Source organism: Apium graveolens, unplaced genomic scaffold, assembly GCF_009905375.1.
Source record: "Apium graveolens cultivar Ventura unplaced genomic scaffold, ASM990537v1 ctg2599, whole genome shotgun sequence".
NCBI lineage: Eukaryota > Viridiplantae > Streptophyta > Magnoliopsida > Apiales > Apiaceae > Apium > Apium graveolens.
This window is the reverse complement of record NW_027417731.1, coordinates 33,243-61,026: the sequence shown is the minus strand read 5'-3', so window position 1 is coordinate 61,026 and position 27,784 is coordinate 33,243. Positions and strand designations below refer to the sequence as shown.

Genomic DNA, 27,784 nt, shown 5'->3' with positions numbered 1-27,784 from the left:
GAGTAGGATTTATGATCGGCACCTACCTTTAAGATTGATTATAGACTGTCAGATGGAGGGGGGGAACTCACAAAACTACACTTAAGAGCCGTCAATTCATGTAGAAACTACTAAGCACATCATTAGCAACTTGTAACTGTTAAATCAAAACATAATTCCCCTGCCCCATATATAAAAACAGTTCCCCCTCCCCATTTGTTCTTCAAACTTTTATATACATCCACTAGGAAGTGATAAAGAGAAAATAAACCTCAAAATATTTGAAGAAGAATTATAGCTAGGTAATTTATTAAGTGACCATTTCTCTTTATTTTTTTCCTCTATATGAAGTACAATTTAAATTTCTTCCCAGGAATTCTGATCTATCTAATTATATGTATGTCATATAGTATTCATCAAAGGTATTGATTGAAAACCATTCTTATTTTATTTTTAGATGGCTCGTACCAAGCAAACTGCTCGTAAATCTATTGGAGGAAAGGTTCCTCGAAAGCCGCTCACACACAAGGTTACATCTTATTAAATGCCTATAATAGAATACATTATGATCTATCTTCTCCTAACTTGATATATCTTCTCCTAACATTTCTGTGTTTTGTTCTCCATCACAGGTTGCTCGTATGCGTGCTCCAACAACTGGTGCCTATAGGAAGCCACATAGATACCGCCCTGGAACAGTTGCCCTTCGGTATATATTTATCAATTCATGTTATTTATTGAAACATCATTTCCTGGTTGTTGCCCAAGGCTAATCATACAGTAATTTCTTGTAGTGAGATCCGTAAGTATCAGAAGACTACTGAGCTTTTGATATTAAAACTTCCATTCCAGAGGCTTGTACGTGAAATTGCTCAAGGAATTAAGGTTAATTAGTTTTTAGTATATTTTTTCAAATAACTTTACCCAAGAGAAACCTTATCTTTGTGTATGGCATGTGCCAAATTTATTTCTAATTTGCAATAGTGAATTTGTTGTTACAGAGTGATTTGTGTTTCCAGAGCCATGCAGTCCTGGCTCTACAGGAGGCATCGGAGGCCTACCTGGTAGGCCTATTCCATGATGCCAACTTGTGTTTAATTCATGCTAAGCGGGTGACAATAATGCCAAAGGACATTCAGCTGGCAAGGAGGATCCGCCGAGAGTGTGCTTAAGCAGTTGATTCTGCGCGAGAGCAGTTTAATTAAAATAGTAGTTGTAATTGTAAGTTTGAGGATTGCTGATATATGTGGGAGTGATGAAGAAAAATTATATATGTTGAGTTAATCTTCAATGAGGAAGATACCTTTTTCTTTCGGTATTCACTAATATTAGGAAAGAAGATAATTCAAATAATGAGGAAATCCTAAATTATTAAAATGTAATAAGAAATGAAAAATAGTACATTTACCTTTAATTAGTTTACTTATTAAAATGAGAATCCAAACTAATGAAAATTTAGAAAAAAATGAGAATCCAAACTAATGAAATTTAGTGAAAAAAATTACTTTATTCAAATTTAATATATTTGTACCCTTATTCCTCAATTTCTATTCCTTGTTGTTTGCATTACCTCATGAAAGATTGTTCTAGCCAGGAGATGCCACTCACACATTCCTCATTTTCCAATTTGCCCCTCTCACCATCTCTAAAAGCATGGGTCAATTTGACTTTTTTGATAGTCTTTGTTCATAACATTTATTATTTTAATTCAAATTTTGTTATTTTAATTTTGAAAATTATGATATATAGTTTATTTAGTTTGTGTTTTATTAAATTTGATGATTATACATTTGATATTCAATGGGATCAATACTAAACAAACTCTAGAATTCATTATGATATATCTCCTAACTTTTCTATAATTGTAAGTTTGAGAATTGATGATTTATGTGGGAGTTATGAAGAAAAAATATATATGTTGAGTTAATCTTCAATGAGGACATGCTTTTTCTTTTTGGTATTCAATAATATTAGGAAAGAAGATAATTTATCACAATGAGGAAATCTGAAATTGTTAAAATGCATTATGAAATTAAAAATAGTATATTTACCTTAAATAAGTTTGTTTTGATAAGAGACACATGAAAAATGAGAATCCAAACTAATAATTTTTTTTTAAAAAAAATCACTTTATTCACATCTAATCAATATATTTGTCCTACCTATTCCTCCATTTTTATTCCTTAATGTAAGCTTGTTCTAGCTCCTCTGCTCCTACAGCCATGAGATTACCATTCATTTACTCCTCCTTTCTTTGGTCTGCCACTACATATTTCTTATTTTCCCATTTGCCCCTCTCCTTCCCGAGCATCTCTAATAAAAGCATGGTTCAAATCTGAAAACATAGGATGCCGATCTTGAAAACAAATGTTCTCTTTAGAATTTGGACATGAACTAAAATATTTTTTGAACATTTTTTTCAAATTATTATTCCTTCAGATTTTATTTGGTGAAATATTGGGTTTTTAACCGAGTCTACTACTACAAGTCTTTTATAAATATAAAAATACAATAATATTTAGAGAAGAAATAAAGTAAAAATATTTTGGATCGTGAGTCTTAGTCACTAAACTAAAATAGTTTAATTTTGAATTTAGCACAATATTGATGATGCAATCAAATGTCAATTTGTAAAGATTTGCTCACACACACTAACCACCTCAACAAAAGAAAAACTTGATATCACAGTTATTCAAGAGTAGGGCTACAAATAAACAGAGTTATTATGAACAATACTGGAGATCGGCCCGTTTAAGTGAACTCAGTTCGTCTCGTCTCCTTAGTCAAAACGATCTTAAACATGAAAATGAGTTCGGATGAGTAAAAGAGTGAAGCCGAGCTTTTTTCTTTTAAACTAGTACTCGGCTCGTTAAAATCAAAATCGCTTGAACTCAGTCCGGTTTCGGTAATAATTTAGCTCGGAATCAGCTCGAACTCAGTTAAAATTCGGTTATAATAAATTATTTATAATGATATATATTACAAATGATAAATTATTACTAATAACTAATATATTTATAAATATATTTTTCTCATCGTTTATTAATAATTTAATTATTATGGAAATGTCATTCATATTTCGAAATTTAACGCTTAATTTTTTCATAAGAGAACTATCAAACATTGTAATCATGATTTATTTGTCTTCAATTTTTTCATAATTTCATGAACATCATTAAATAACCTGTAATTTAGATACACCCGATTTTAGTAAAATATTAGAACATAATAAAATTTTGACATCTATATTTTAAAAAGTAATGTACGATTTCTAAAATTAGCATTTTCTAAACAGTGTAAAATAAAATTGGACATATTCTTAAACCTCGATGTCAAAAATAAATATATATATATATTTAAGAAACAGGCGTAGATCGATAATGTTTATATCATTATAAGAAAAAGTTTATTAATCGATATTGAACATTACTATTCTTTCGGTCGTTAAACTCTGATCAGCTCGTTTCATTTTTTAAAAATAATTAACCTCGACTCAGTTCAAAAAGAACTTGACTTGTTTGCAGCTCGATGAGTTTGAGTTGATTTGCAAATGTAACTACTAAGCTCCGTATCATATAGTAAGATTATAGTCTTTGTACCATATTAGAACTTTATTACATATGAATTTACACGTACTTTTTATGAATATTTAAAACTAATTGTCGTAAATATATGTAATTGTATTTTAATTTAAGTTATATATGTGTTAACCAAAGTTTTGTATGAGTTTTATTTATTTATTTATTTATTTGTAATTTTGTAGTTAAAGACAGTTTGCATGCACGTATATATATATATATATATATATATATATATATATATATATATATATATATATCTATATATGAATATATAGGTTCAAGATCAAATACAAAATTCTTAAGTAAAAGATAAATTTTTTTTTGATATAAAATCTATTCTAATTTTATGTTGAGTTCTTCAATATAAATTGGAATAATTTAATCCAATAAGGACAAACTGGGTATTTGTACAACATCTCGATAAGTCACTATCTAGTTCTCGATAAGAGTCAAGAAAGTGACATCTGTACTTGAGTTCTCTATAGGTCATGAGACTTCTCTACAAGCAAATATTAACAGTTCATTATTCACTTTTTGACAAGTCACATCTCTACCCTATAAATACCCAGACATCTCGACATAACCCCTCTTTACGCTTTTGAGATCTCAATTGACCTAGTTTTTGCAAAATTTCACCAATCTCTTTCGTTTCAAGTTTTTTCTTTCTCAAATCACTTACCCACTAAACCCCAAACTCTTTAATGGTTGCTAACAATATGAGAACTGTTATTCCCAAGGATGGAACCAATTATCTGGCTTTTGTGGATCCAACTCAAGAACCTGATAACTTTAAGTGCTTTGTCAAGTTCATTTCTGATTCCTATATTTCAGGAGGATTAACTGTAAACCCAGAGCTCTACCTGGATGTCTTGAACGATTTCTGGAGCACTGTAGTCATGAACACCATTGTTCATGAGAATCAAGCAGTTTCCATGATGGTTAACCGTACAATAAGGGGTATTTTTGCGGAGTTCAATGCCGAGGACATATCCTGACTGTCAAACAGATCCTGATTGGCTTAACATATCCTAATTCCTCTGTCAGATCTTGACGCCTTGATAAATCGATCCCTGACATTGATAATTATTAAAATTTCTCCGCCAATTTATGCTTTGCAGAATAAGCATAAATTCCAAAGTAATGTCTAGTGCCAAAAACCAAAGAGACAAATTGTAGAGTACAAAGCATACTGTATTTTAGACTTTAATTTTTATATTTATTGATAAACTCTACAGTATCTTTGAATAAAAACTTTAAATCTATCATCAAACTTTTTAAACATTATCTCTTCTAATATGATATTCTAGTTTTTCCCATATCCAGATTAATTTGACAGTTGATAAATAGAAGCCCTTAAGTTTATGATGGGAATTCTTTCAATCATCAACTCGTCTAGTGTCACATAACAAGCATTAGAACCATCAGGATTCATGGTTATGTGTCTGTGTAAGAACATTTTCAATAATAGCTCCTCCTTTCGTCATATTGACTTCTTGGCTTTTGAAATTTATGTATATAGGAATATATGATCCAAATTAATATTGACCATCATCCAGTATCTTTTTTCTGATATTGGCAAGAATCATGTTTGACCATAACCTTGAAGTTTCATCTTCAACTCTTAGCAAATAGTGAATGTATTTCAGTTCCTTTGTTGACATGATCATCAGTTCATCAAGTGAAAGAACTTGAATTTGATCATTTTGCAATAAGAGTAAGATCTTCGGTTCAGGTTCTGAACCATCATGTTTGTCAAGTATAATCTTCACAACTTCAAGTCTTTCCAGATGATCAACAATTACTTCCTGACCAGGACTATCAGCAAGAGTTTATATTGGTTCTTGATTTTTGGAAATACTTGAGCTTTTCTTTCTGCTCTTTCATGTAACATCTTCTTATCTGTACTCCTCCATCTATTCATTTCAGGTCTTTTACGCATGTTCCTGTATGCTTGATTTGCTTTGTCAACAGCAATTCTGATTTTTCCTTCCCGTGCTCTTTCTTCTCTGTCAAAAACCATTTCTTCTTCCTTGAAGTTTTCAACATTAAAGGCTTCACAATAAGCAGAAAAAATCTGTAAATCCACTCGAAATAGAATTTCTTCTTCTTCAAATTTAACAGAATGAGGAGTTACTATCACTCTATCAGTATCAGGAAAAGAATCAGAACTTGTTTCTTTGTTGTCAGGAATTGAACTTGGAGTAACACGAGCAGCTTCTAAATTAGATCCATGTGATCTACCCTTAGAGACTTGAGTTGACTGTGTAGTTTGATTTTGAATTCCAGTTCCAGTTTAAACTATCACAACATCAGAGGTCTTCTTTGCTTGCTTATTACCATCATCGGAATTGGTATTCTCTTCAAAACTGATTCAGGTTGACACTTTGTCTTTGGTACTATCTCCCCCTTTTTGGCATCTAGACTTTGTAGAAGAGAGAGAATAACATCCAACTTAGAATTTGTTATAGTCTGACTTGCTTCCAGAGCTGCGAGCTTCTCAGAAATTTGATCCTGCTTAGCTTCCATACTGAACATCCTCTTGATCAAGCCATTATGTTCGTTTGTTCCTTTAATAATCACTGAAAAATCAACAATATTTTCTCTAAGATCAACATTATCTTTCTTGAGTGTAGAGACAGAAGAATGCAATCCTTTAACTAAAACTGTTGTAGCATTGATAGACGCTTTCATATCAGAATTAGAAACCAAATGAACAGAATGATCAACTAAAGTCTGAGCAGATTCCAGAGAGATCTTTTCATTTGGTAGTCCCAAGAGTGATTCCATTCATAAGCCCTATGAGTATTAAGAGTGGGAGCATGACCAGATGATGAACCAAAAATAGATAATTTAGATACTTTTATTCCAGCTTTCAGAGCAGCATCATCAGGATTATCAATGTCTACACGGGTGTAGAGAAACCACAAGTACCCAGTCAAACCACAAGTATGCTTCATCTCCTACAACTTCTTGAAGAATTCACGTCTTACTTGGCATGTGGGTCCTCGACATGTGGCTGTCCAAATCATCATGTGGGGCCACGTTCACTGTGATCATACTCATTTCTCACCGATGTTATTTCCCACCTAGGAATTTCATCATTTCCTATCGATTTTGGGGCATTTCCTACCAATTCCTCGGTAGGAAATACCCGTTTTTCTTGTATTGTAATATGATATTTTATTTTTATTAAAAAAATCATTTCTTTAATATAGATGTGTGCTTAGCCGTTACTAATTTATTTTAATTAGTGTTATATACTTCTCAATTTTCTTTATCTATCACCCATTGGGTACAAAATTATGAAATATTGTTAATTTATTATCATTTTCTTAATAATACCAATCTAAAATTTTATATATTATATGAATTGAACACATGTATAACTATTCTTTAATACAAACAAATGTGAACTCTAGTTATGTATTTTTTTATCGTAGGTAACCCGCAGCCGCTACCCTTCGGGTGCGCACCGGCTAAACCCTACGGGTTCACGTAATAGCCTGCAAACCACGTGAACCAAGGTAAACCGCATTTAAGCGACAGGCTCTGGATCGGGAGGTATAATCATAGATTCTCCTCCCGTGGGATTCGAACCTGTGACCAAGAGGTTAGTTTTCCTCTCTTTAACCAACTGAGCCAACCCTTGCGGGCAACTCTAGTTATGTATTTTTTGAGCACTAGCTATAAGAAAATATCATAATTTCGTAGAAAGTTTTGCAATTTTTTAATAAATTATGAAATATTCTAAAAATGTTGTATGTATAAAATAAATGTTTTTCAAAATTTTACTCATTTATTATTAAATGATGTTAAACTCAAGTGATATATGTAATAACCAACAAAACTTGTACCATGTATAAATCTTAGTATGTTTTGCACACAATCATCTTTATTTTCTATAATTTTAGAATTATTACCTTTTTATTAAAAAAAGATCCACAATCCAAATATTTTTGAAGACTCCAATAAAAACACGTTGATCGAATGGAGTTTATGATCCCTACCCTAGCTTTAAGATTGATTATAGACCGTTAGATGGAGGTTTCCCCATCCCCATTTATTCGTTCAAACTTTTATATTCATCTTCATTAGAAAGTGATAAACAAGAAATAAATATCAAAATATTTGAAGAAGAATTATAACTAGGTAATTTAAGTGATTATTTCTCTTTTAATTTTTTCCTGTATATGAAGTATAGTTTAAAGTTCTTCCTAGGCATTTTGATCTATCTAATTATTTGTATGTCATTTAGTATTCATAAGAGGTATTGATTGAAAACCATTCTTATTTTATTTGTAGATGGCTAATACCAAACAAACCCCCTAGTAAATCTAGTGGATGAAAGGCTAAGAGAAAGCAGCTGGCACACAAGATTACATATCTTATTAAATGCCTATAATAGAATCCAGTATCATCTCTCTTCTCCTAACTTTTCTATAATTATAAGTTTGAGGATTGATGATTTATGTGGGAGTTATGAAGAAAAAAATATATATGTTGAGTTAATCTTCAATGAGGACATGCTTTTTCCTTTTGGTATTCAATAATATTAGGAAAAAAGATAATTTATCACAATGAGGAAATCTGAAATTGTTAAAACGTATTATGAAATTAAAAATAGTATATTTACCTTAAATAAGTTTGTTTTGATAAGAGACACATGAAAAATGAGAATCCAAACTAATAATTTTTTTTTAAAACAAATCACTTTATTCACATCTAATCAATATATTTGTCCCACCTATTTCTCCATTTTTATTCCTTATTGTAAGCTTGTTATAGCTCCTCTTCTTGTACAACCATGAGACACCATTCATTTACTCCTCCTTTCTTTGGTCTGCCACTACATATTTCTTATTTTTCCATTTGCCCCTCTCCTACACCAGCATCTCTAATAGAAGCATGGTTCAAATCTGAACACATAGGATGCCGATCTTGAAAACATATGTTGTCTTTAGAATTTGGACATAAACTAAAATATTTTTGAACATTTTTTTTCAAATTATTATTCCTTCAGATTTTATTTGGTGAAATATTGGGTTTTTGACCGAGTCTACTACTACTAGTCTTTTATAAATATAAAAATACAATAATATTTAGAGAATAAATAAAGTAAAAAATTATGGATCGTGAGTCTTAGTTAGTAAACTTAAATAGTTTAATTTTGAATTTAGCACAATATTGATGATGCAATCAAATGTCAATTTATAAAGATTTGTTCACACACTAACCACCTCAACAACAGAAAAACTTGATACCACAGTTATTCATGAGTAGGGCGATAAATAAACAGAGTTAGCTATAAATAAACAGAGTTAGCTATGAACAATAGTGGAGATCGGCTCGTTTAAGTGAACTCAGTTCGTCTCGTCTCCTTAGTCAAAACGATCTTAAACATGAAAATGAGTTCGGATGAGTAAAAGAGTGAAGCCGAGCTTTTTTCTTTTAAACTAGTACTCGGCTCGTTAAACTCGAAATCGCTTGGATTCAGTCCGGTTTCGGTAATAATTTAGCTCGGAATTAGCTCGAACTCAGTTAAAATTCTGTTATAATAAATTATTTATAATGATATATATTACAAATGATAAATTATTACTAATCACTAATATATTTATAAATATACTTTTCTCGTCGTTTATTAATAATTTAATTATTATGGAAATTTCGTTCATATTTCAAAATTTAACGCTTAATTTTTTCATAAGAGAACTATCAAACATCGTAATCATGATTTATTTGTCTCCAATTTTTTCATAATTTCATGAACATCATTAAATAACCTGTAATTTACATACACCCGATTTTAGTAAAATATTAGAACATAATAAAATTTTGACATCTATATTTTAAAAAGTAATTTACGATTTCTAAAATTAGCATTTTCTAAATAGTGTAAAATAAGATTGTACATATTCTTAAACCTCGACGTCAAAAATAAATATATATAGATTTAAGTTTATTAATCAATATTGAACATTACTATTCTTTTGGTCGTTAAACTCTGATCATCTCGTTTCACTTTTTAAAAATAATTAACCTCAGCTCGGTTCAGAAAGAACTTGACTTGTTTGCAGCTCGATGAGTTTGATTTGATTTGCAAATGTAACTACTAAGCACCGTATCATATAGTAAGATTATAGTCTTTGTACCATATTAGAACTTTATTACATATGAATTTACACGTGCTTTCTATGAATATTTAAAATTAATTGTCGTAAAATATATGTAATTGTATTTTAATTTAAGTTATATATGTGTTAACCAAAGTTTTATATGAGTTTTATTTTTTTATTTTTTTTAATTTTGTAGTTAAAGACAGTTTGCATGCACCTATATATATATATATCTATATATGAATATATATGTTTAAGATCAAATACAAAATTCTTAAGTACAAGATAACAATTTTTTTGATTCTACTTATATAACACGGGTTAAACATCATTTATTCACTAATAACTTGAATTATAATAAATAAATGTAATTTATTTCTTCGATATCCTTCTCATTCGCCAATACTAAACTAGTTCACCCAAAAAATAATAGGTACAGAAATTATAAAATATTGTTAATTTATTTTGATTTTATTAATAATACCAATTTAAAATTATATATGATATGAATTCAACACATGCATAACTATTGTTTAACACACACGAGTTTGAACTCTAGTTATGTATTTGTTGAGCATAGCTATAAGAAAATATGAGACTTTCGTAGAAATTTTTGCAACTTTTTCATAAATTATGAAATTTTATGAAAATGTTGTACGTATATAGTAAATATTTTTAAAAATTTTACTCATTTATTGTTAAATGATGTTAAATTCAAGTGATATATGTAATAATCAAAATTTACTCATTTATTGTTAAATGATGTTAAATTCGAGTGATATATGTAATAACCAAAAAAGTTTGTACATAATTTGTACTGGATTTTATAATTAAAATTTATTGGTCGAGTGTGATTAGTCGGGTGAATTTAGTCTAGTTATTAGTAAGCCCATTTGTAAAAATCTACTCTTATTTTTAGAAATTAATATATTCTTTTTAAATCTTTGCATATTTTGCACACAATCATCTAGATTTTTATTAATTTTAGAATTATTACCATTTTATCTATAAAAGATCCTCGATCCAAATATTTTTGAACACTCCAATAAGAACACGTTGAGTAGGATTTATGATCCGCACCTACCTTTAAGATTGATTATAGACTGTCAGATGGAGGGGGGGAACTCACAAAACTACACTTAAGAGCCGTCAATTCATGTAGAAACTACTAAGCACATCATTAGCAACTTGTAACTGTTAAATCAAAACATAATTCCCCTGCCCCATATATAAAAACAGTTCCCCCTCCCCATTTGTTCTTCAAACTTTTATATACATCCACTAGGAAGTGATAAAGAGAAAATAAACCTCAAAATATTTGAAGAAGAATTATAGCTAGGTAATTTATTAAGTGACCATTTCTCTTTATTTTTTTCCTCTATATGAAGTACAATTTAAATTTCTTCCCAGGAATTCTGATCTATCTAATTATATGTATGTCATATAGTATTCATCAAAGGTATTGATTGAAAACCATTCTTATTTTATTTTTAGATGGCTCGTACCAAGCAAACTGCTCGTAAATCTATTGGAGGAAAGGTTCCTCGAAAGCCGCTCACACACAAGGTTACATCTTATTAAATGCCTATAATAGAATACATTATGATCTATCTTCTCCTAACTTGATATATCTTCTCCTAACATTTCTGTGTTTTGTTCTCCATCACAGGTTGCTCGTATGCGTGCTCCAACAACTGGTGCCTATAGGAAGCCACATAGATACCGCCCTGGAACAGTTGCCCTTCGGTATATATTTATCAATTCATGTTATTTATTGAAACATCATTTCCTGGTTGTTGCCCAAGGCTAATCATACAGTAATTTCTTGTAGTGAGATCCGTAAGTATCAGAAGACTACTGAGCTTTTGATATTAAAACTTCCATTCCAGAGGCTTGTACGTGAAATTGCTCAAGGAATTAAGGTTAATTAGTTTTTAGTATATTTTTTCAAATAACTTTACCCAAGAGAAACCTTATCTTTGTGTATGGCATGTGCCAAATTTATTTCTAATTTGCAATAGTGAATTTGTTGTTACAGAGTGATTTGTGTTTCCAGAGCCATGCAGTCCTGGCTCTACAGGAGGCATCGGAGGCCTACCTGGTAGGCCTATTCCATGATGCCAACTTGTGTTTAATTCATGCTAAGCGGGTGACAATAATGCCAAAGGACATTCAGCTGGCAAGGAGGATCCGCCGAGAGTGTGCTTAAGCAGTTGATTCTGCGCGAGAGCAGTTTAATTAAAATAGTAGTTGTAATTGTAAGTTTGAGGATTGCTGATATATGTGGGAGTGATGAAGAAAAATTATATATGTTGAGTTAATCTTCAATGAGGAAGATACCTTTTTCTTTCGGTATTCACTAATATTAGGAAAGAAGATAATTCAAATAATGAGGAAATCCTAAATTATTAAAATGTAATAAGAAATGAAAAATAGTACATTTACCTTTAATTAGTTTACTTATTAAAATGAGAATCCAAACTAATGAAAATTTAGAAAAAAATGAGAATCCAAACTAATGAAATTTAGTGAAAAAAATTACTTTATTCAAATTTAATATATTTGTACCCTTATTCCTCAATTTCTATTCCTTGTTGTTTGCATTACCTCATGAAAGATTGTTCTAGCCAGGAGATGCCACTCACACATTCCTCATTTTCCAATTTGCCCCTCTCACCATCTCTAAAAGCATGGGTCAATTTGACTTTTTTGATAGTCTTTGTTCATAACATTTATTATTTTAATTCAAATTTTGTTATTTTAATTTTGAAAATTATGATATATAGTTTATTTAGTTTGTGTTTTATTAAATTTGATGATTATACATTTGATATTCAATGGGATCAATACTAAACAAACTCTAGAATTCAGTATGATATATCTCCTAACTTTTCTATAATTGTAAGTTTGAGAATTGATGATTTATGTGGGAGTTATGAAGAAAAAATATATATGTTGAGTTAATCTTCAATGAGGACATGCTTTTTCTTTTTGGTATTCAATAATATTAGGAAAGAAGATAATTTATCACAATGAGGAAATCTGAAATTGTTAAAATGCATTATGAAATTAAAAATAGTATATTTACCTTAAATAAGTTTGTTTTGATAAGAGACACATGAAAAATGAGAATCCAAACTAATAATTTTTTTTTAAAAAAAATCACTTTATTCACATCTAATCAATATATTTGTCCTACCTATTCCTCCATTTTTATTCCTTAATGTAAGCTTGTTCTAGCTCCTCTGCTCCTACAGCCATGAGATTACCATTCATTTACTCCTCCTTTCTTTGGTCTGCCACTACATATTTCTTATTTTCCCATTTGCCCCTCTCCTTCCCGAGCATCTCTAATAAAAGCATGGTTCAAATCTGAAAACATAGGATGCCGATCTTGAAAACAAATGTTCTCTTTAGAATTTGGACATGAACTAAAATATTTTTTGAACATTTTTTTCAAATTATTATTCCTTCAGATTTTATTTGGTGAAATATTGGGTTTTTAACCGAGTCTACTACTACAAGTCTTTTATAAATATAAAAATACAATAATATTTAGAGAAGAAATAAAGTAAAAATATTTTGGATCGTGAGTCTTAGTCACTAAACTAAAATAGTTTAATTTTGAATTTAGCACAATATTGATGATGCAATCAAATGTCAATTTGTAAAGATTTGCTCACACACACTAACCACCTCAACAAAAGAAAAACTTGATATCACAGTTATTCAAGAGTAGGGCTACAAATAAACAGAGTTATTATGAACAATACTGGAGATCGGCCCGTTTAAGTGAACTCAGTTCGTCTCGTCTCCTTAGTCAAAACGATCTTAAACATGAAAATGAGTTCGGATGAGTAAAAGAGTGAAGCCGAGCTTTTTTCTTTTAAACTAGTACTCGGCTCGTTAAAATCAAAATCGCTTGAACTCAGTCCGGTTTCGGTAATAATTTAGCTCGGAATCAGCTCGAACTCAGTTAAAATTCGGTTATAATAAATTATTTATAATGATATATATTACAAATGATAAATTATTACTAATAACTAATATATTTATAAATATATTTTTCTCATCGTTTATTAATAATTTAATTATTATGGAAATGTCATTCATATTTCGAAATTTAACGCTTAATTTTTTCATAAGAGAACTATCAAACATTGTAATCATGATTTATTTGTCTTCAATTTTTTCATAATTTCATGAACATCATTAAATAACCTGTAATTTAGATACACCCGATTTTAGTAAAATATTAGAACATAATAAAATTTTGACATCTATATTTTAAAAAGTAATGTACGATTTCTAAAATTAGCATTTTCTAAACAGTGTAAAATAAAATTGGACATATTCTTAAACCTCGATGTCAAAAATAAATATATATATATATTTAAGAAACAGGCGTAGATCGATAATGTTTATATCATTATAAGAAAAAGTTTATTAATCGATATTGAACATTACTATTCTTTCGGTCGTTAAACTCTGATCAGCTCGTTTCATTTTTTAAAAATAATTAACCTCGACTCAGTTCAAAAAGAACTTGACTTGTTTGCAGCTCGATGAGTTTGAGTTGATTTGCAAATGTAACTACTAAGCTCCGTATCATATAGTAAGATTATAGTCTTTGTACCATATTAGAACTTTATTACATATGAATTTACACGTACTTTTTATGAATATTTAAAACTAATTGTCGTAAATATATGTAATTGTATTTTAATTTAAGTTATATATGTGTTAACCAAAGTTTTGTATGAGTTTTATTTATTTATTTATTTATTTGTAATTTTGTAGTTAAAGACAGTTTGCATGCACGTATATATATATATATATATATATATATATATCTATATATGAATATATAGGTTCAAGATCAAATACAAAATTCTTAAGTAAAAGATAAATTTTTTTTTGATATAAAATCTATTCTAATTTTATGTTGAGTTCTTCAATATAAATTGGAATAATTTAATCCAATAAGGACAAACTGGGTATTTGTACAACATCTCGATAAGTCACTATCTAGTTCTCGATAAGAGTCAAGAAAGTGACATCTGTACTTGAGTTCTCTATAGGTCATGAGACTTCTCTACAAGCAAATATTAACAGTTCATTATTCACTTTTTGACAAGTCACATCTCTACCCTATAAATACCCAGACATCTCGACATAACCCCTCTTTACGCTTTTGAGATCTCAATTGACCTAGTTTTTGCAAAATTTCACCAATCTCTTTCGTTTCAAGTTTTTTCTTTCTCAAATCACTTACCCACTAAACCCCAAACTCTTTAATGGTTGCTAACAATATGAGAACTGTTATTCCCAAGGATGGAACCAATTATCTGGCTTTTGTGGATCCAACTCAAGAACCTGATAACTTTAAGTGCTTTGTCAAGTTCATTTCTGATTCCTATATTTCAGGAGGATTAACTGTAAACCCAGAGCTCTACCTGGATGTCTTGAACGATTTCTGGAGCACTGTAGTCATGAACACCATTGTTCATGAGAATCAAGCAGTTTCCATGATGGTTAACCGTACAATAAGGGGTATTTTTGCGGAGTTCAATGCCGAGGACATATCCTGACTGTCAAACAGATCCTGATTGGCTTAACATATCCTAATTCCTCTGTCAGATCTTGACGCCTTGATAAATCGATCCCTGACATTGATAATTATTAAAATTTCTCCGCCAATTTATGCTTTGCAGAATAAGCATAAATTCCAAAGTAATGTCTAGTGCCAAAAACCAAAGAGACAAATTGTAGAGTACAAAGCATACTGTATTTTAGACTTTAATTTTTATATTTATTGATAAACTCTACAGTATCTTTGAACAAAAACTTTAAATCTATCATCAAACTTTTTAAACATTATCTCTTCTAATATGATATTCTAGTTTTTCCCATATCCAGATTAATTTGACAGTTGATAAATAGAAGCCCTTAAGTTTATGATGGGAATTCTTTCAATCATCAACTCGTCTAGTGTCACATAACAAGCATTAGAACCATCAGGATTCATGGTTATGTGTCTGTGTAAGAACATTTTCAATAATAGCTCCTCCTTTCGTCATATTGACTTCTTGGCTTTTGAAATTTATGTATATAGGAATATATGATCCAAATTAATATTGACCATCATCCAGTATCTTTTTTCTGATATTGGCAAGAATCATGTTTGACCATAACCTTGAAGTTTCATCTTCAACTCTTAGCAAATAGTGAATGTATTTCAGTTCCTTTGTTGACATGATCATCAGTTCATCAAGTGAAAGAACTTGAATTTGATCATTTTGCAATAAGAGTAAGATCTTCGGTTCAGGTTCTGAACCATCATGTTTGTCAAGTATAATCTTCACAACTTCAAGTCTTTCCAGATGATCAACAATTACTTCCTGACCAGGACTATCAGCAAGAGTTTATATTGGTTCTTGATTTTTGGAAATACTTGAGCTTTTCTTTCTGCTCTTTCATGTAACATCTTCTTATCTGTACTCCTCCATCTATTCATTTCAGGTCTTTTACGCATGTTCCTGTATGCTTGATTTGCTTTGTCAACAGCAATTCTGATTTTTCCTTCCCGTGCTCTTTCTTCTCTGTCAAAAACCATTTCTTCTTCCTTGAAGTTTTCAACATTAAAGGCTTCACAATAAGCAGAAAAAATCTGTAAATCCACTCGAAATAGAATTTCTTCTTCTTCAAATTTAACAGAATGAGGAGTTACTATCACTCTATCAGTATCAGGAAAAGAATCAGAACTTGTTTCTTTGTTGTCAGGAATTGAACTTGGAGTAACACGAGCAGTTTCTAAATTAGATCCATGTGATCTACCCTTAGAGACTTGAGTTGACTGTGTAGTTTGATTTTGAATTCCAGTTCCAATTTGAACTATCACAACATCAGAGGACTTCTTTGCTTGCTTATCACCATCATTGGAATTGGTATTCTCCTCGAAACTGATTCAGGTTGACACTTTATCTTTGGTACTATCTCCCCCTTTTGGGCATCTAGACTTTGTAGAAGAGAGAGAATAACATCCAACTTAGAATTTGTTGTAGTCTGACTTGCTTCCAGAGCTGCGAGCTTCTCACAAATTTGATCCTGCTTAGCTTCCATGCAGAACATCCTCTTGATCAAGCCATTATGTTTCTTTATTCCTTTAATAATCACTGAAAAATCAACAATATTTTCTCTAAGATCAACATTATCTTTCTTCAGTGTAGAGATAGAAGAATGCAATCCTTTAACTAAAACTGTTGTGGCATTGATAGATGCTTTCATATCAGAATTAGAAACCAAATGAACAGAATGATCAACTAAAGTCTGAGCAGATTCCAGAGAGATCTTCTCACTTGGTAGTCCCAAGAGTGATTCCATTCATAAGCCCTATGAGTATTAAGAGTGGGAGCATGACCAGATGATGAACCAAAAATAGACAATTTAAACTCGAAATCGCTTGGACTCAGTCCGGTTTCGGTAATAATTTAGCTCGGAATCAGCTCGAACTAAGTTAAAATTCTGTTATAATAAATTATTTATAATGATATATATTACCATTGATAAATTATTACTAATAAATAATATATTTATAAATATATTTTTCTCGTTGTTTATTAATAATTTAATTATTATGGAAATGTCGTTCATATTTCAAAATTTAACGCTTAATTTTTTCATAAGAGAAGTATCAAACATTGTAATCATGATTTATTTGTCTCCAATTTTTTCATAATTTCATGAACATCATTAAATAACCTGTAATTTACATACACCCGATTTTAGTAAAATATTAGAACATAATAAAATTTTGACATCTATATTTTAAAAAGTAATGTACGATTTTTAAAATTAGCATTTTCTAAATAGTGTAAAATAAAATTGGACATATTCTTAAACCTCGACGTCAAAAATAAATATATATAAATTTAAGAAACAAGTGTAGATCGATAATGTTTATATCATTATAAGAAAAAGTTTATTAATCAATATTGAACATTACTATTCTTTCGGTCGTTAAACTCTGATGATCTCGTTTCATTTTTTTAAAAATAATTAACCTCGGCTCGATTCATAAAGAAATTGACTTGTTTGCAGCTCGATGAGTTTGATTTGATTTGCAAATGTAACTACTAAGTTCCGTATCATATTGTAAGATTATAGTCTTTGTACCATATTAGAACTTTATTACATATGAATTTACACGTACTTTTTATGAATATTTAAAATTAATTGTCGTAAATTTATGTAATTGTATTTTAATCTAAGTTATATATGTGTTAACCAAAGTTTTATATGAGTTTTATTTATTTAGTTTTTTGTAATTTTGTAGTTAATGACAGTTTGCATGTACCTATATATATATATCTATATATGAATATGTAGGTTTTAGATCAAATACAAAATTCTTAAGTACAAGATTACAATTTTTTTAATTCTACTTATATAACTCGGGTTAAACATCATTTATTCACTAATAACTTAAATTTTAATAAATAAATGTAATTTATTTCTTCGATATCATTCTCATTCGCCAATATTAAATTAGGGCACATAATATAATATTTTATTTTTCTTCAAAAAACCAAAAGTTTATTTCTTTAATATAGAAGTGTGCTTAGTCATTACTAAAATTTTGTTAAATTAATATTATATACTTTTCAATTTTCTTTATCAGTTCACCCAAAAAATATTGGGTACAAAAATTATAAAATATTGTTAATTTATTTTGATTTTATTAATAATACCAATTTAAAATTATATATGATATGAATTCAACCCATGCATAACTATTGTTTAACACACACGAGTTTGAACTCTAGTTATGTATTTGTTGAGCAGAGCTATAAGAAAATATGAGACTTTCGTAGAAATTTTTGCAACTTTTTCATTAATTATGAAATGTTATGAAAATGTTGTACGTATATAGTAAATGTTTTTAAAAATTTTACTCATTTATTGTTAAATGATGTTAAATTCAAGTGATATATGTAATAATCAAAATTTACTCACTTATTCTTAAATGATGTTAAATTCTAGTAATATATGTAATAACCAAAAAAGTTTGTACATAAAAAAGTTTGTACGGGATTTTATAATCAAAATTTATTGGTCGAGCGTGATTACTCGGGTGAATTTAGTCTAGTTATTAGTAAGCCCATTTGTAAAAATCTGCTATTATTATTAGAAATTAAAATATTCTTTTTAAATCTTTGCATATTTTGTACACAATCATCTAGATTTTTATTAATTTTAGAATTATTACCATTTTATCTATAAAAGATCCTCGATCCAAATATTTTTGAACACTCCAATAAGAACACGTTGAGTAGGATTTATGATCCGCACCTACCTTTAAGATTGATTATAGACCGTCAGATGGAGGGGCGGGGAACTCACAAAACTACACTTAAGAGCCGTCAATTTATGTAGAAACTACGAAGCACATCATTAGTAACTTGTAACTGTTAAATCAAAATATAATCCCCCTGCCCCATATATAAAAATAGTTTCTCCCTCCCCATTTGTTCTTCAAACTTTTATATACATCTTCACTACGAAGTGATAATGAGAAAATAAACCTCAAAATATTTGAAGAAGAATTATAGCTAGGTAATTTATTAAGTGACCATTTCTCTTTATTTTTTTCCTCTATATATATAAAGTACAGTTTAAAGTTCTTCCCATGAAATCTGATCTATCTAATTATATGTATGTCATATAGTATTCATCAAAGGTATTGATTGAAAACCATTCTTATTTAAGTTTTAGATGGCTCGTACCAAGCAAACTGCTCGTAAATCTAGTGGAGGAAAGGTTCCTGGAAAGCAGCTCACACACAAGGTTACATCTTATTAAATGCCTATAATACAATACATTATGATCTATCTTCTCCTAACTTGATATATCTTCTCCTAACATTTCTGTGTTTTGTTCTCTATCACAGGTTGCTCGTATGCATGCTCCAACAACTGGTGCCTATAGGAAGCCACATAGATACCACCCTGGAACAGTTGCCCTTCGGTATATATTTATCAATTCATGTTATTATTGAAACATCATTTCCTGGTTGTTGCCCAAGGCTAATCATACAGTAATTTCTTGTAGTGAGATCCATAAGTATCAGAAGACTACTGAGCTTTTGATATTAAAACTTCCATTCCAGAGGCTTGTACGTGAAATTGCTCAAGGAATTAAGGTTAATTAGTTTTTAGTATATTTTTTCAAATAACTTTACCCAAGAGAAACCTTATCTTTGTGTATCGCATGTGCCAAATTTATTTCTAATTTGCAATAGTGAATTTGTTGTAGTCTGACTTGCTTCGAGAGCCGCGAGCTTCTCAGAAATTTGATCCTGCTTAGCTTCCATGCTGAACATCCTCTTGATCAAGCCATTACGTTTGTTTGTTCCTTTAATAATCACCGAAGAATGCAATCCTTTAACTAAAACTGTTGTGGCATTGATAGATGCTCTCATATCAGAATTAGAAACCAAATGAACAGAATGATCAACTAAAGTCTGAGCAGATTCCAGAGAGATCTTCTCACTTGGTAGTCCCAAGAGTGATTCCATTCATATGCCCTATGAGTATTAAGAGTGGGAGCATGACCAGATGATGAACCAAAAATAGACAATTTAGATACTTTTATTTCAGCTTTCAGAGCAGCATCATCAGGATTATCATCATCAGGATTATCATCATCATCAGAATCATCAGACTCAGCATCATCACCAGAATATTTCTCAAGAACATCAAAATTAGTGTCAGGAACTATGCCTTTGAGCTTTAAATCAGGATTTGACTTAGAAGGCTTAGTTGCCTGTGATGATCCTTAAATACTACTAGAAAAAGATCAATATACACCAGTTCTGAATTGATGTCTATTTCCTTCAAAACCAATGTCTACACGGGTGTAGAGAAAAGTATTTTTTTTCACATCAGTCCAAAACTGATATGAAATGTCATCTCAGATATCAGTTCCTTTGATTTCACATCGGTCCCGAATCGTTGTTAAAAATCACCCCAGGCATCAGCTCCTTGCAAATATTGATGTCAAATATGTACATAAACATCGGTTTTAGGCGATGTCTCGTTAATATACATCAGCTATAAACTAATGTCTGGTTATTTAAAAACTGATGTTTTCGTAGCTGTAGAGAATGGGCTTTTTATATCAATTTTTTAAAAACATTTATTATGTAGATAAACATTTTATACATAATTTATAGTTATATAAACTGATGTTAAATATTTGACTGATTAAATTATATACATACAAAAAAATAGATAAAATCAAAAACCAACCAATAGTATTGCATTTGATTAACCAATACATAATTTTCATTACCAAACCAATCCAAAGGATTTTAGTAAACAATAGGAAAATCAAAAACATTAGTAATCAAAGCCTAATTTTCTTAAGAATAATGTCAGAAGCATGCGTTAATAGCATCGGCCATGCCAATTTCGATGTTTGTCTTCTTCAAAGCTGGGGCATCATTGTCACCATATCCAGTCAAACCACAAGTATGCTTCATCTCCTACAACTTCTTGAAGAATTCGCATCTTACTTGGCATGTGGGTCCTCGACATGTGGCTGTCCAAATCATCATGTGGGGCCACGTTCACTGTGATCATACTCATTTCTCACCGATGTTATTTCCCACCTAGGAATTTCATCATTTCCTATCGATTTTGGGGCATTTCCTACCAATTCCTCAGTAGGAAATACCCGTTTTTCTTGTATTGTAATATGATATTTTATTTTTATTAAAAAAATCATTTCTTTAATATAGATGTGTGCTTAGCCGTTACTAATTTATTTTAATTAGTGTTATATACTTCTCAATTTTCTTTATCTATCACCTATTGGGTACAAAATTATGAAATATTGTTAATTTATTATCATTTTCTTAATAATACCAATCTAAAATTTTATATATTATATGAATTGAACACATGTATAACTATTCTTTAATACAAACAAATGTGAACTCTAGTTATGTATTTTTTTTATCGTAGGTAACCCGCAGCCGCTACCCTTCGGGTGCGCACCGGCTAAACCCTACGGGTTCACGTAATAGCCTGCAAACCACCTGAACCAAGGTAAACCGCATTTAAGCGACAGGCTCTGGATCGGGAGGTATAATCATAGATTCTCCTCCCATGGGATTCGAACCTGTGACCAAGAGGTTAGTTTTCCTCTCTTTAACCAACTGAGCCAACCCTTGCGGGTAACTCTAGTTATGTATTTTTTGAGCACTAGCTATAAGAAAATATCATAATTTCGTAGAAAGTTTTGCAATTTTTTAATAAATTATGAAATATTGTAAAAATGTTGTATGTATAAAATAAATGTTTTTCAAAATTTTACTCATTTATTATTAAATGATGTTAAACTCAAGTGATATATGTAATAACCAACAAAATTTGTACCATGTATAAATCTTAGTATGTTTTGCACACAATCATCTATATTTTCTATAATTTTAGAATTATTACCTTTTTATTAAAAAAAGATCCACAATCCAAACATTTTTGAAGACTCCAATAAAAACACGTTGATCGAATGAAGTTTATGATCCCTACCCTAGCTTTAAGATTGATTATAGACCATTAGATGGAGGTTTCCCCATCCCCATTTGTTCGTTCAAACTTTTATATACATCTTCATTAGAAAGTGATAAACAAGAAATAAATATCAAAATATTTGAAGAAGAATTATAACTAGGTAATTTAAGTGATTATTTCTCTTTTAATTTTTTCCTGTATATGAAGTATAGTTTAAAGTTCTTCCTAGGCATTTTGATCTATCTAATTATTGGTATGTCATTTAGTATTCATAAGAGGTATTGATTGAAAACCATTCTTATTTTATTTGTAGATGGCTGATACCAAACGAACCCCCTAGTAAATCTAGTGGATGAAAGGTTAAGAGAAAGCAGCTGGCACACAAGGTTACATATCTTATTAAATGCCTATAATAGAATTCAGTATGATCTCTCTTCTCCTAACTTTTCTATAATTGTAAGTTTGAGGATTGATGATTTATGTGGGAGTTATGAAGAAAAAATATATATGTTGAGTTAATCTTCAATGAGGACATGCTTTTTCCTTTTGGTATTCAATAATATTAGGAAAAAAGATAATTTATCACAATGAGGAAATCTGAAATTGTTAAAATGTATTATGAAATTAAAAATAGTATATTTACCTTAAATAAGTTTGTTTTGATAAGAGACACATGAAAAATGAGAATCCAAACTAATATTTTTTTTTAAAACAAATCACTTTATTCACATCTAATCAATATATTTGTCCCACCTATTCCTCCATTTTTATTCCTTATTGTAAGCTTGTTATAGCTCCTCTTCTCGTACAACCATGAGACACCATTTATTTACTCCTCCTTTCTTTGGTCTGCCACTACATATTTCTTATTTTTCCATTTGCCCCTCTCCTACACCAGCATCTCTAATAGAAGCATGGTTCAAATCTGAACACATAGGATGCCGATCTTGAAAACATATGTTGTCTTTAGAATTTGGACATAAATTAAAATATTTTTTGAACATTTTTTTTCAAATTATTATTCCTTCAGATTTTATTTGGTGAAATATTGGGTTTTTGACCGAGTCTACTACTACTAGTCTTTTATAAATATAAAAATATAATAATATTTAGAGAATAAATAAAGTAAAAAATTATGGATCGTGAGTCTTAGTTAGTAAACTTAAATAGTTTAATTTTGAATTTAGCACAATATTGATGATGCAATCAAATGTCAATTTATAAAGATTTGTTCACACACTAACCACCTCAACAACAGAAAAACTTGATACCACAGTTATTCATGAGTAGGGCGATAAATAAATAGAGTTAGCTATAAATAAACAGAGTTAGCTATGAACAATAGTGGAGATCGGCTCGTTTAAGTGAACTCAGTTCGTCTCGTCTCCTTAGTCAAAACGATCTTAAACATGAAAATGAGTTCGGATGAGTAAAAGAGTGAAGCCGAGCTTTTTTCTTTTAAACTAGTACTCGGCTCGTTAAACTCGAAATCGCTTGGATTCAGTCCGGTTTCGGTAATAATTTAGCTCGGAATCAGCTCGAACTCAGTTAAAATTCTGTTATAATAAATTATTTATAATGATATATATTACAAATGATAAATTATTACTAATCACTAATATATTTATAAATATATTTTTCTCGTCGTTTATTAATAATTTATTTATTATGGAAATGTCGTTCATATTTCGAAATTTAATGCTTAATTTTTTCATAAGAGAACTATCAAACATCGTAATCATGATTTATTTGTCTCCAATTTTTTCATAATTTCATGAACATCATTAAATAACCTGTAATTTACATACACCCGATTTTAGTAAAATATTAGAACATAATAAAATTTTGACATCTATATTTTAAAAAGTAATTTACGATTTCTAAAATTAGCATTTTCTAAATAGTGTAAAATAAGATTGTACATATTCTTAAACCTCGACGTCAAAAATAAATATAATAGATTTAAGTTTATTAATCAATATTGACCATTACTATTCTTTCGGTCGTTAAACTCTGATCATCTCGTTTCATATTTTTAAAAATAATTAACCTCAGCTCGGTTCAGAAAGAACTTGACTTGTTTGCAGCTTGATGAGTTTGATTTGATTTGCAAATGTAACTACTAAGCTCCGTATCATATAGTAAGATTATAGTCTTTGTACCATATTAGAACTTTATTACATATGAATTTACACGTACTTTTTATGAATATTTAAAATTGATTGTCGTAAAATATATGTAATTGTATTTTAATTTAAGTTATATATGTGTTAACCAAAGTTTTATATGAGTTTTATTTTTTTATTTTTTTTAATTTTGTAGTTAAAGACAGTTTGCATGCACCTATATATATATAAATATATCTATATATGAATATATAGGTTTAAGATCAAATACAAAATTCTTAAGTACAAGATAACAATTTTTTTGATTCTACTTATATAACACGGGTTAAACATCATTTATTCACTAATAACTTAAATTATAATAAATAAATGTAATTTATTTCTTCGATATCCTTCTCATTCGCCAATACTAAATTAGTTCACCCAAAAAATATTAGGTACAGAAATTATAAAATTTTGTTAATTTATTTTGATTTTATTAATAATACCAATTTAAAATTATATATGATATGAATTCAACACATGCATAACTATTGTTTAACACACACGAGTTTGAACTCTAGTTATGTATTTGTTGAGCATAGCTATAAGAAAATATGAGACTTTCGTAGAAATTTTTGCAACTTTTTCATAAATTATGAAATTTTATGAAAATGTTGTACGTATATAGTAAATATTTTTAAAAATTTTACTCATTTATTGTTAAATGATGTTAAATTCAAGTGATATATGTAATAATCAAAATTTACTCATTTATTGTTAAATGATGTTAAATTCGAGTGATATATGTAATAACCAAAAAAGTTTGTACATAATTTGTACTGGATTTTATAATCAAAATTTATTGGTCGAGTGTGATTAGTCGGGTGAATTTAGTCTAGTTATTAGTAAGCCCATTTGTAAAAATCTACTCTTATTTTTAGAAATTAAAATATTCTTTTTAAATCTTTGCATATTTTGCACACAATCATCTAGATTTTTATTAATTTTAGAATTATTACCATTTTATCTATAAAAGATCCTCGATCCAAATATTTTTGAACACTCCAATAAGAACATGTTGAGTAGGATTTATGATCCGCACCTACCTTTAAGATTGATTATAGACCGTCAGATGGAGGGGGGGGGACTCACAAAACTACACTTAAGAGCCGTCAATTCATGTAGAAACTACTAAGCACATCATTAGCAACTTGTAACTGTTAAATCAAAACATAATTCCCCTGCCCCATATATAAAAACAGTTTCCCCCTCCCCATTTGTTCTTCAAACTTTTATATACATCCACTAGGAAGTGATAAAGAGAAAATAAACCTCAAAATATTTGAAGAAAAATTATAGCTAGGTAATTTATTAAGTGACCATTTCTCTTTATTTTTTTCCTCTATATGAAGTACAATTTAAATTTCTTCCCAGGAATTCTGATCTATCTAATTATATGTATGTCATATAGTATTCATCAAAGGTATTGATTGAAAACCATTCTTATTTTATTTTTAGATGGCTCGTACCAAGCAAACTGCTCGTAAATCTATTCGAGGAAAGGTTCCTCGAAAGCCGCTCACACACAAGGTTACATCTTATTAAATGCCTATAATAGAATACATTATGATCTATCTTCTCCTAACTCGATATATCTTCTCCTAACATTTCTGTGTTTTGTTCTCCATCACAGGTTGCTCGTATGCGTGCTCCAACAACTGGTGCCTATAGGAAGCCACATAGATACCGCCCTGGAACAGTTGCCCTTCGGTATATATTTATCAATTCATGTTATTTATTGAAACATCATTTCCTGGTTGTTGCCCAAGGCTAATCATACAGTAATTTCTTGTAGTGAGATCCGTAAGTATCAGAAGACTACTCAGCTTTTGATATTAAAACTTCCATTCCAGAGGCTTGTACGTGAAATTGCTCAAGGAATTAAGGTTAATTAGTTTTTAGTATATTTTTTCAAATAACTTTACCCAAGAGAAACCTTATCTCTGTGTATGGCATGTGCCAAATTTATTTCTAATTTGCAATAGTGAATTTGTTGCAGAGTGATTTGCGTTTCCAGAGCCATGCAGTCCTGGCTCTACAGGAGGCATCGGAGGCCTACCTGGTAGGCCTATTCCATGATGCCAACTTGTGTTTAATTCATGCTAAGCGGGTGACAATAATGCCAAAGGACATTCAGCTGGCAAGGAGGATCCGCGGAGAGTGTGCTTAAGCAGTTGATTCTGCCCGAGAGCAGTTTAATTAAAATAGTAGTTGTAATTGTAAGTTTGAGGATTGCTGATATATGTGGGAGTGATGAAGAAAAATTATATATGTTGAGTTAATCTTCAATGAGGAAGATACCTTTTTCTTTCGGTATTCACTAATATTAGGAAAGAAGATAATTCAAATAATGAGGAAATCCTAAATTATTAAAATGTAATAAGAAATGAAAAATAGTACATTTACCTTTAATTAGTTTACTTATTAAAATGAGAATCCAAACTAATAAAAATTTAGAAAAAAATGAGAATCCAAACTAATGAAATTTAGTGAAAAAAATTACTTTATTCAAATTTAATATATTTGTACCCTTATTCCTCAATTTCTATTCCTTGTTGTATGTATTACCTCATGAAAGATTGTTCTAGCCAGGAGATGCCACTCACACATTCCTCATTTTCCAATTTGCCCCTCTCACCATCTCTAAAAGCATGGGTCAATTTGACTTTTTTGATAGTCTTTGTTCATAACATTTATTATTTTAATTCAAATTTTGTTATTTTAATTTTGAAAATTATGATATATAGTTTATTTAGTTTGTGTTTTATTAATTTTGATGATTATACATTTGATATTCAATCGGATCAATACTAAACAAACTCTAGAATTCAGTATGATATATCTCCTAACTTTTCTATAATTGTAAGTTTGAGAATTGATGATTTATGTGGGAGTTATGAAGAAAAAATATATATGTTGAGTTAATCTTCAATGAGGACATGCTTTTTCTTTTTGGTATTCAATAATATTAGGAAAGAAGATAATTTATCACAATGAGGAAATCTGAAATTGTTAAAATGCATTATGAAATTAAAAATAGTATATTTACCTTAAATAAGTTTGTTTTGATAAGAGACACATGAAAAATGAGAATCCAAACTAATAATTTTTTTTTAAAATAAATCACTTTATTCACATCTAATCAATATATTTGTCCTACCTATTCCTCCATTTTTATTCCTTAATGTAAGCTTGTTCTAGCTCCTCTGCTCCTACACCATGAGATTACCATTCATTTACTCCTCCTTTCTATGGTCTGCCACTACATATTTCTTATTTTTTGAACATTTTTTTCAAATAATTATTCCTTCAGATTTTATTTGGTGAAATATTGGGTTTTTAACCGAGTCTACTACTACAAGTCT

At 29.7% G+C, this 27,784-nt stretch overlaps 3 protein-coding genes across 3 annotated transcripts; all 3 read left to right on the top strand.

Annotated features, from left to right (window-relative positions):
• The first annotated feature begins 436 nt into the window (after positions 1-436).
• LOC141700618 (histone H3.3-like) lies at positions 437-873 on the top strand. Its single transcript, XM_074504322.1, has 3 exons — positions 437-508; positions 612-688; positions 774-873. The coding sequence occupies exons 1-3, from the start codon at positions 437-439 to the stop codon at positions 871-873; spliced, it is 249 nt and encodes an 82-aa protein (XP_074360423.1).
• Positions 874-11,170: 10,297 nt separating this feature from the next.
• Positions 11,171-11,607, top strand: LOC141700617 (histone H3.3-like). The gene is made up of 3 exons (XM_074504321.1): positions 11,171-11,242; positions 11,346-11,422; positions 11,508-11,607. Exons 1-3 carry the CDS (start codon positions 11,171-11,173, stop codon positions 11,605-11,607), a joined length of 249 nt encoding a protein of 82 aa, XP_074360422.1.
• Positions 11,608-25,877: 14,270 nt separating this feature from the next.
• Positions 25,878-26,735, top strand: LOC141700616 (histone H3.3-like). Its single transcript, XM_074504320.1, has 4 exons — positions 25,878-25,949; positions 26,053-26,129; positions 26,215-26,305; positions 26,419-26,735. The coding sequence occupies exons 1-4, from the start codon at positions 25,878-25,880 to the stop codon at positions 26,587-26,589; spliced, it is 411 nt and encodes a 136-aa protein (XP_074360421.1). The 3' UTR covers positions 26,590-26,735.
• The last annotated feature ends 1,049 nt before the right edge of the window (positions 26,736-27,784 follow it).

Excerpts from the sequence above, each read along its gene's own strand:
- LOC141700618 (XM_074504322.1), top strand. The coding sequence starts at position 437 with ATGGCTCGTACCAAGCAAACTGCTCGTAAATCTATTGGAGGAAAGGTT. Across the intron at positions 509-611 it reads GAAAGCCGCTCACACACAAG|GTTGCTCGTATGCGTGCTCC; the intron begins GTTACATCTTAT and ends TCTCCATCACAG. Across the intron at positions 689-773 it reads CCTGGAACAGTTGCCCTTCG|TGAGATCCGTAAGTATCAGA; the intron begins GTATATATTTAT and ends AATTTCTTGTAG.
- LOC141700617 (XM_074504321.1), top strand. The coding sequence starts at position 11,171 with ATGGCTCGTACCAAGCAAACTGCTCGTAAATCTATTGGAGGAAAGGTT. Across the intron at positions 11,243-11,345 it reads GAAAGCCGCTCACACACAAG|GTTGCTCGTATGCGTGCTCC; the intron begins GTTACATCTTAT and ends TCTCCATCACAG. Across the intron at positions 11,423-11,507 it reads CCTGGAACAGTTGCCCTTCG|TGAGATCCGTAAGTATCAGA; the intron begins GTATATATTTAT and ends AATTTCTTGTAG.
- LOC141700616 (XM_074504320.1), top strand. The coding sequence starts at position 25,878 with ATGGCTCGTACCAAGCAAACTGCTCGTAAATCTATTCGAGGAAAGGTT. Across the intron at positions 25,950-26,052 it reads GAAAGCCGCTCACACACAAG|GTTGCTCGTATGCGTGCTCC; the intron begins GTTACATCTTAT and ends TCTCCATCACAG. Across the intron at positions 26,306-26,418 it reads AAATTGCTCAAGGAATTAAG|AGTGATTTGCGTTTCCAGAG; the intron begins GTTAATTAGTTT and ends AATTTGTTGCAG.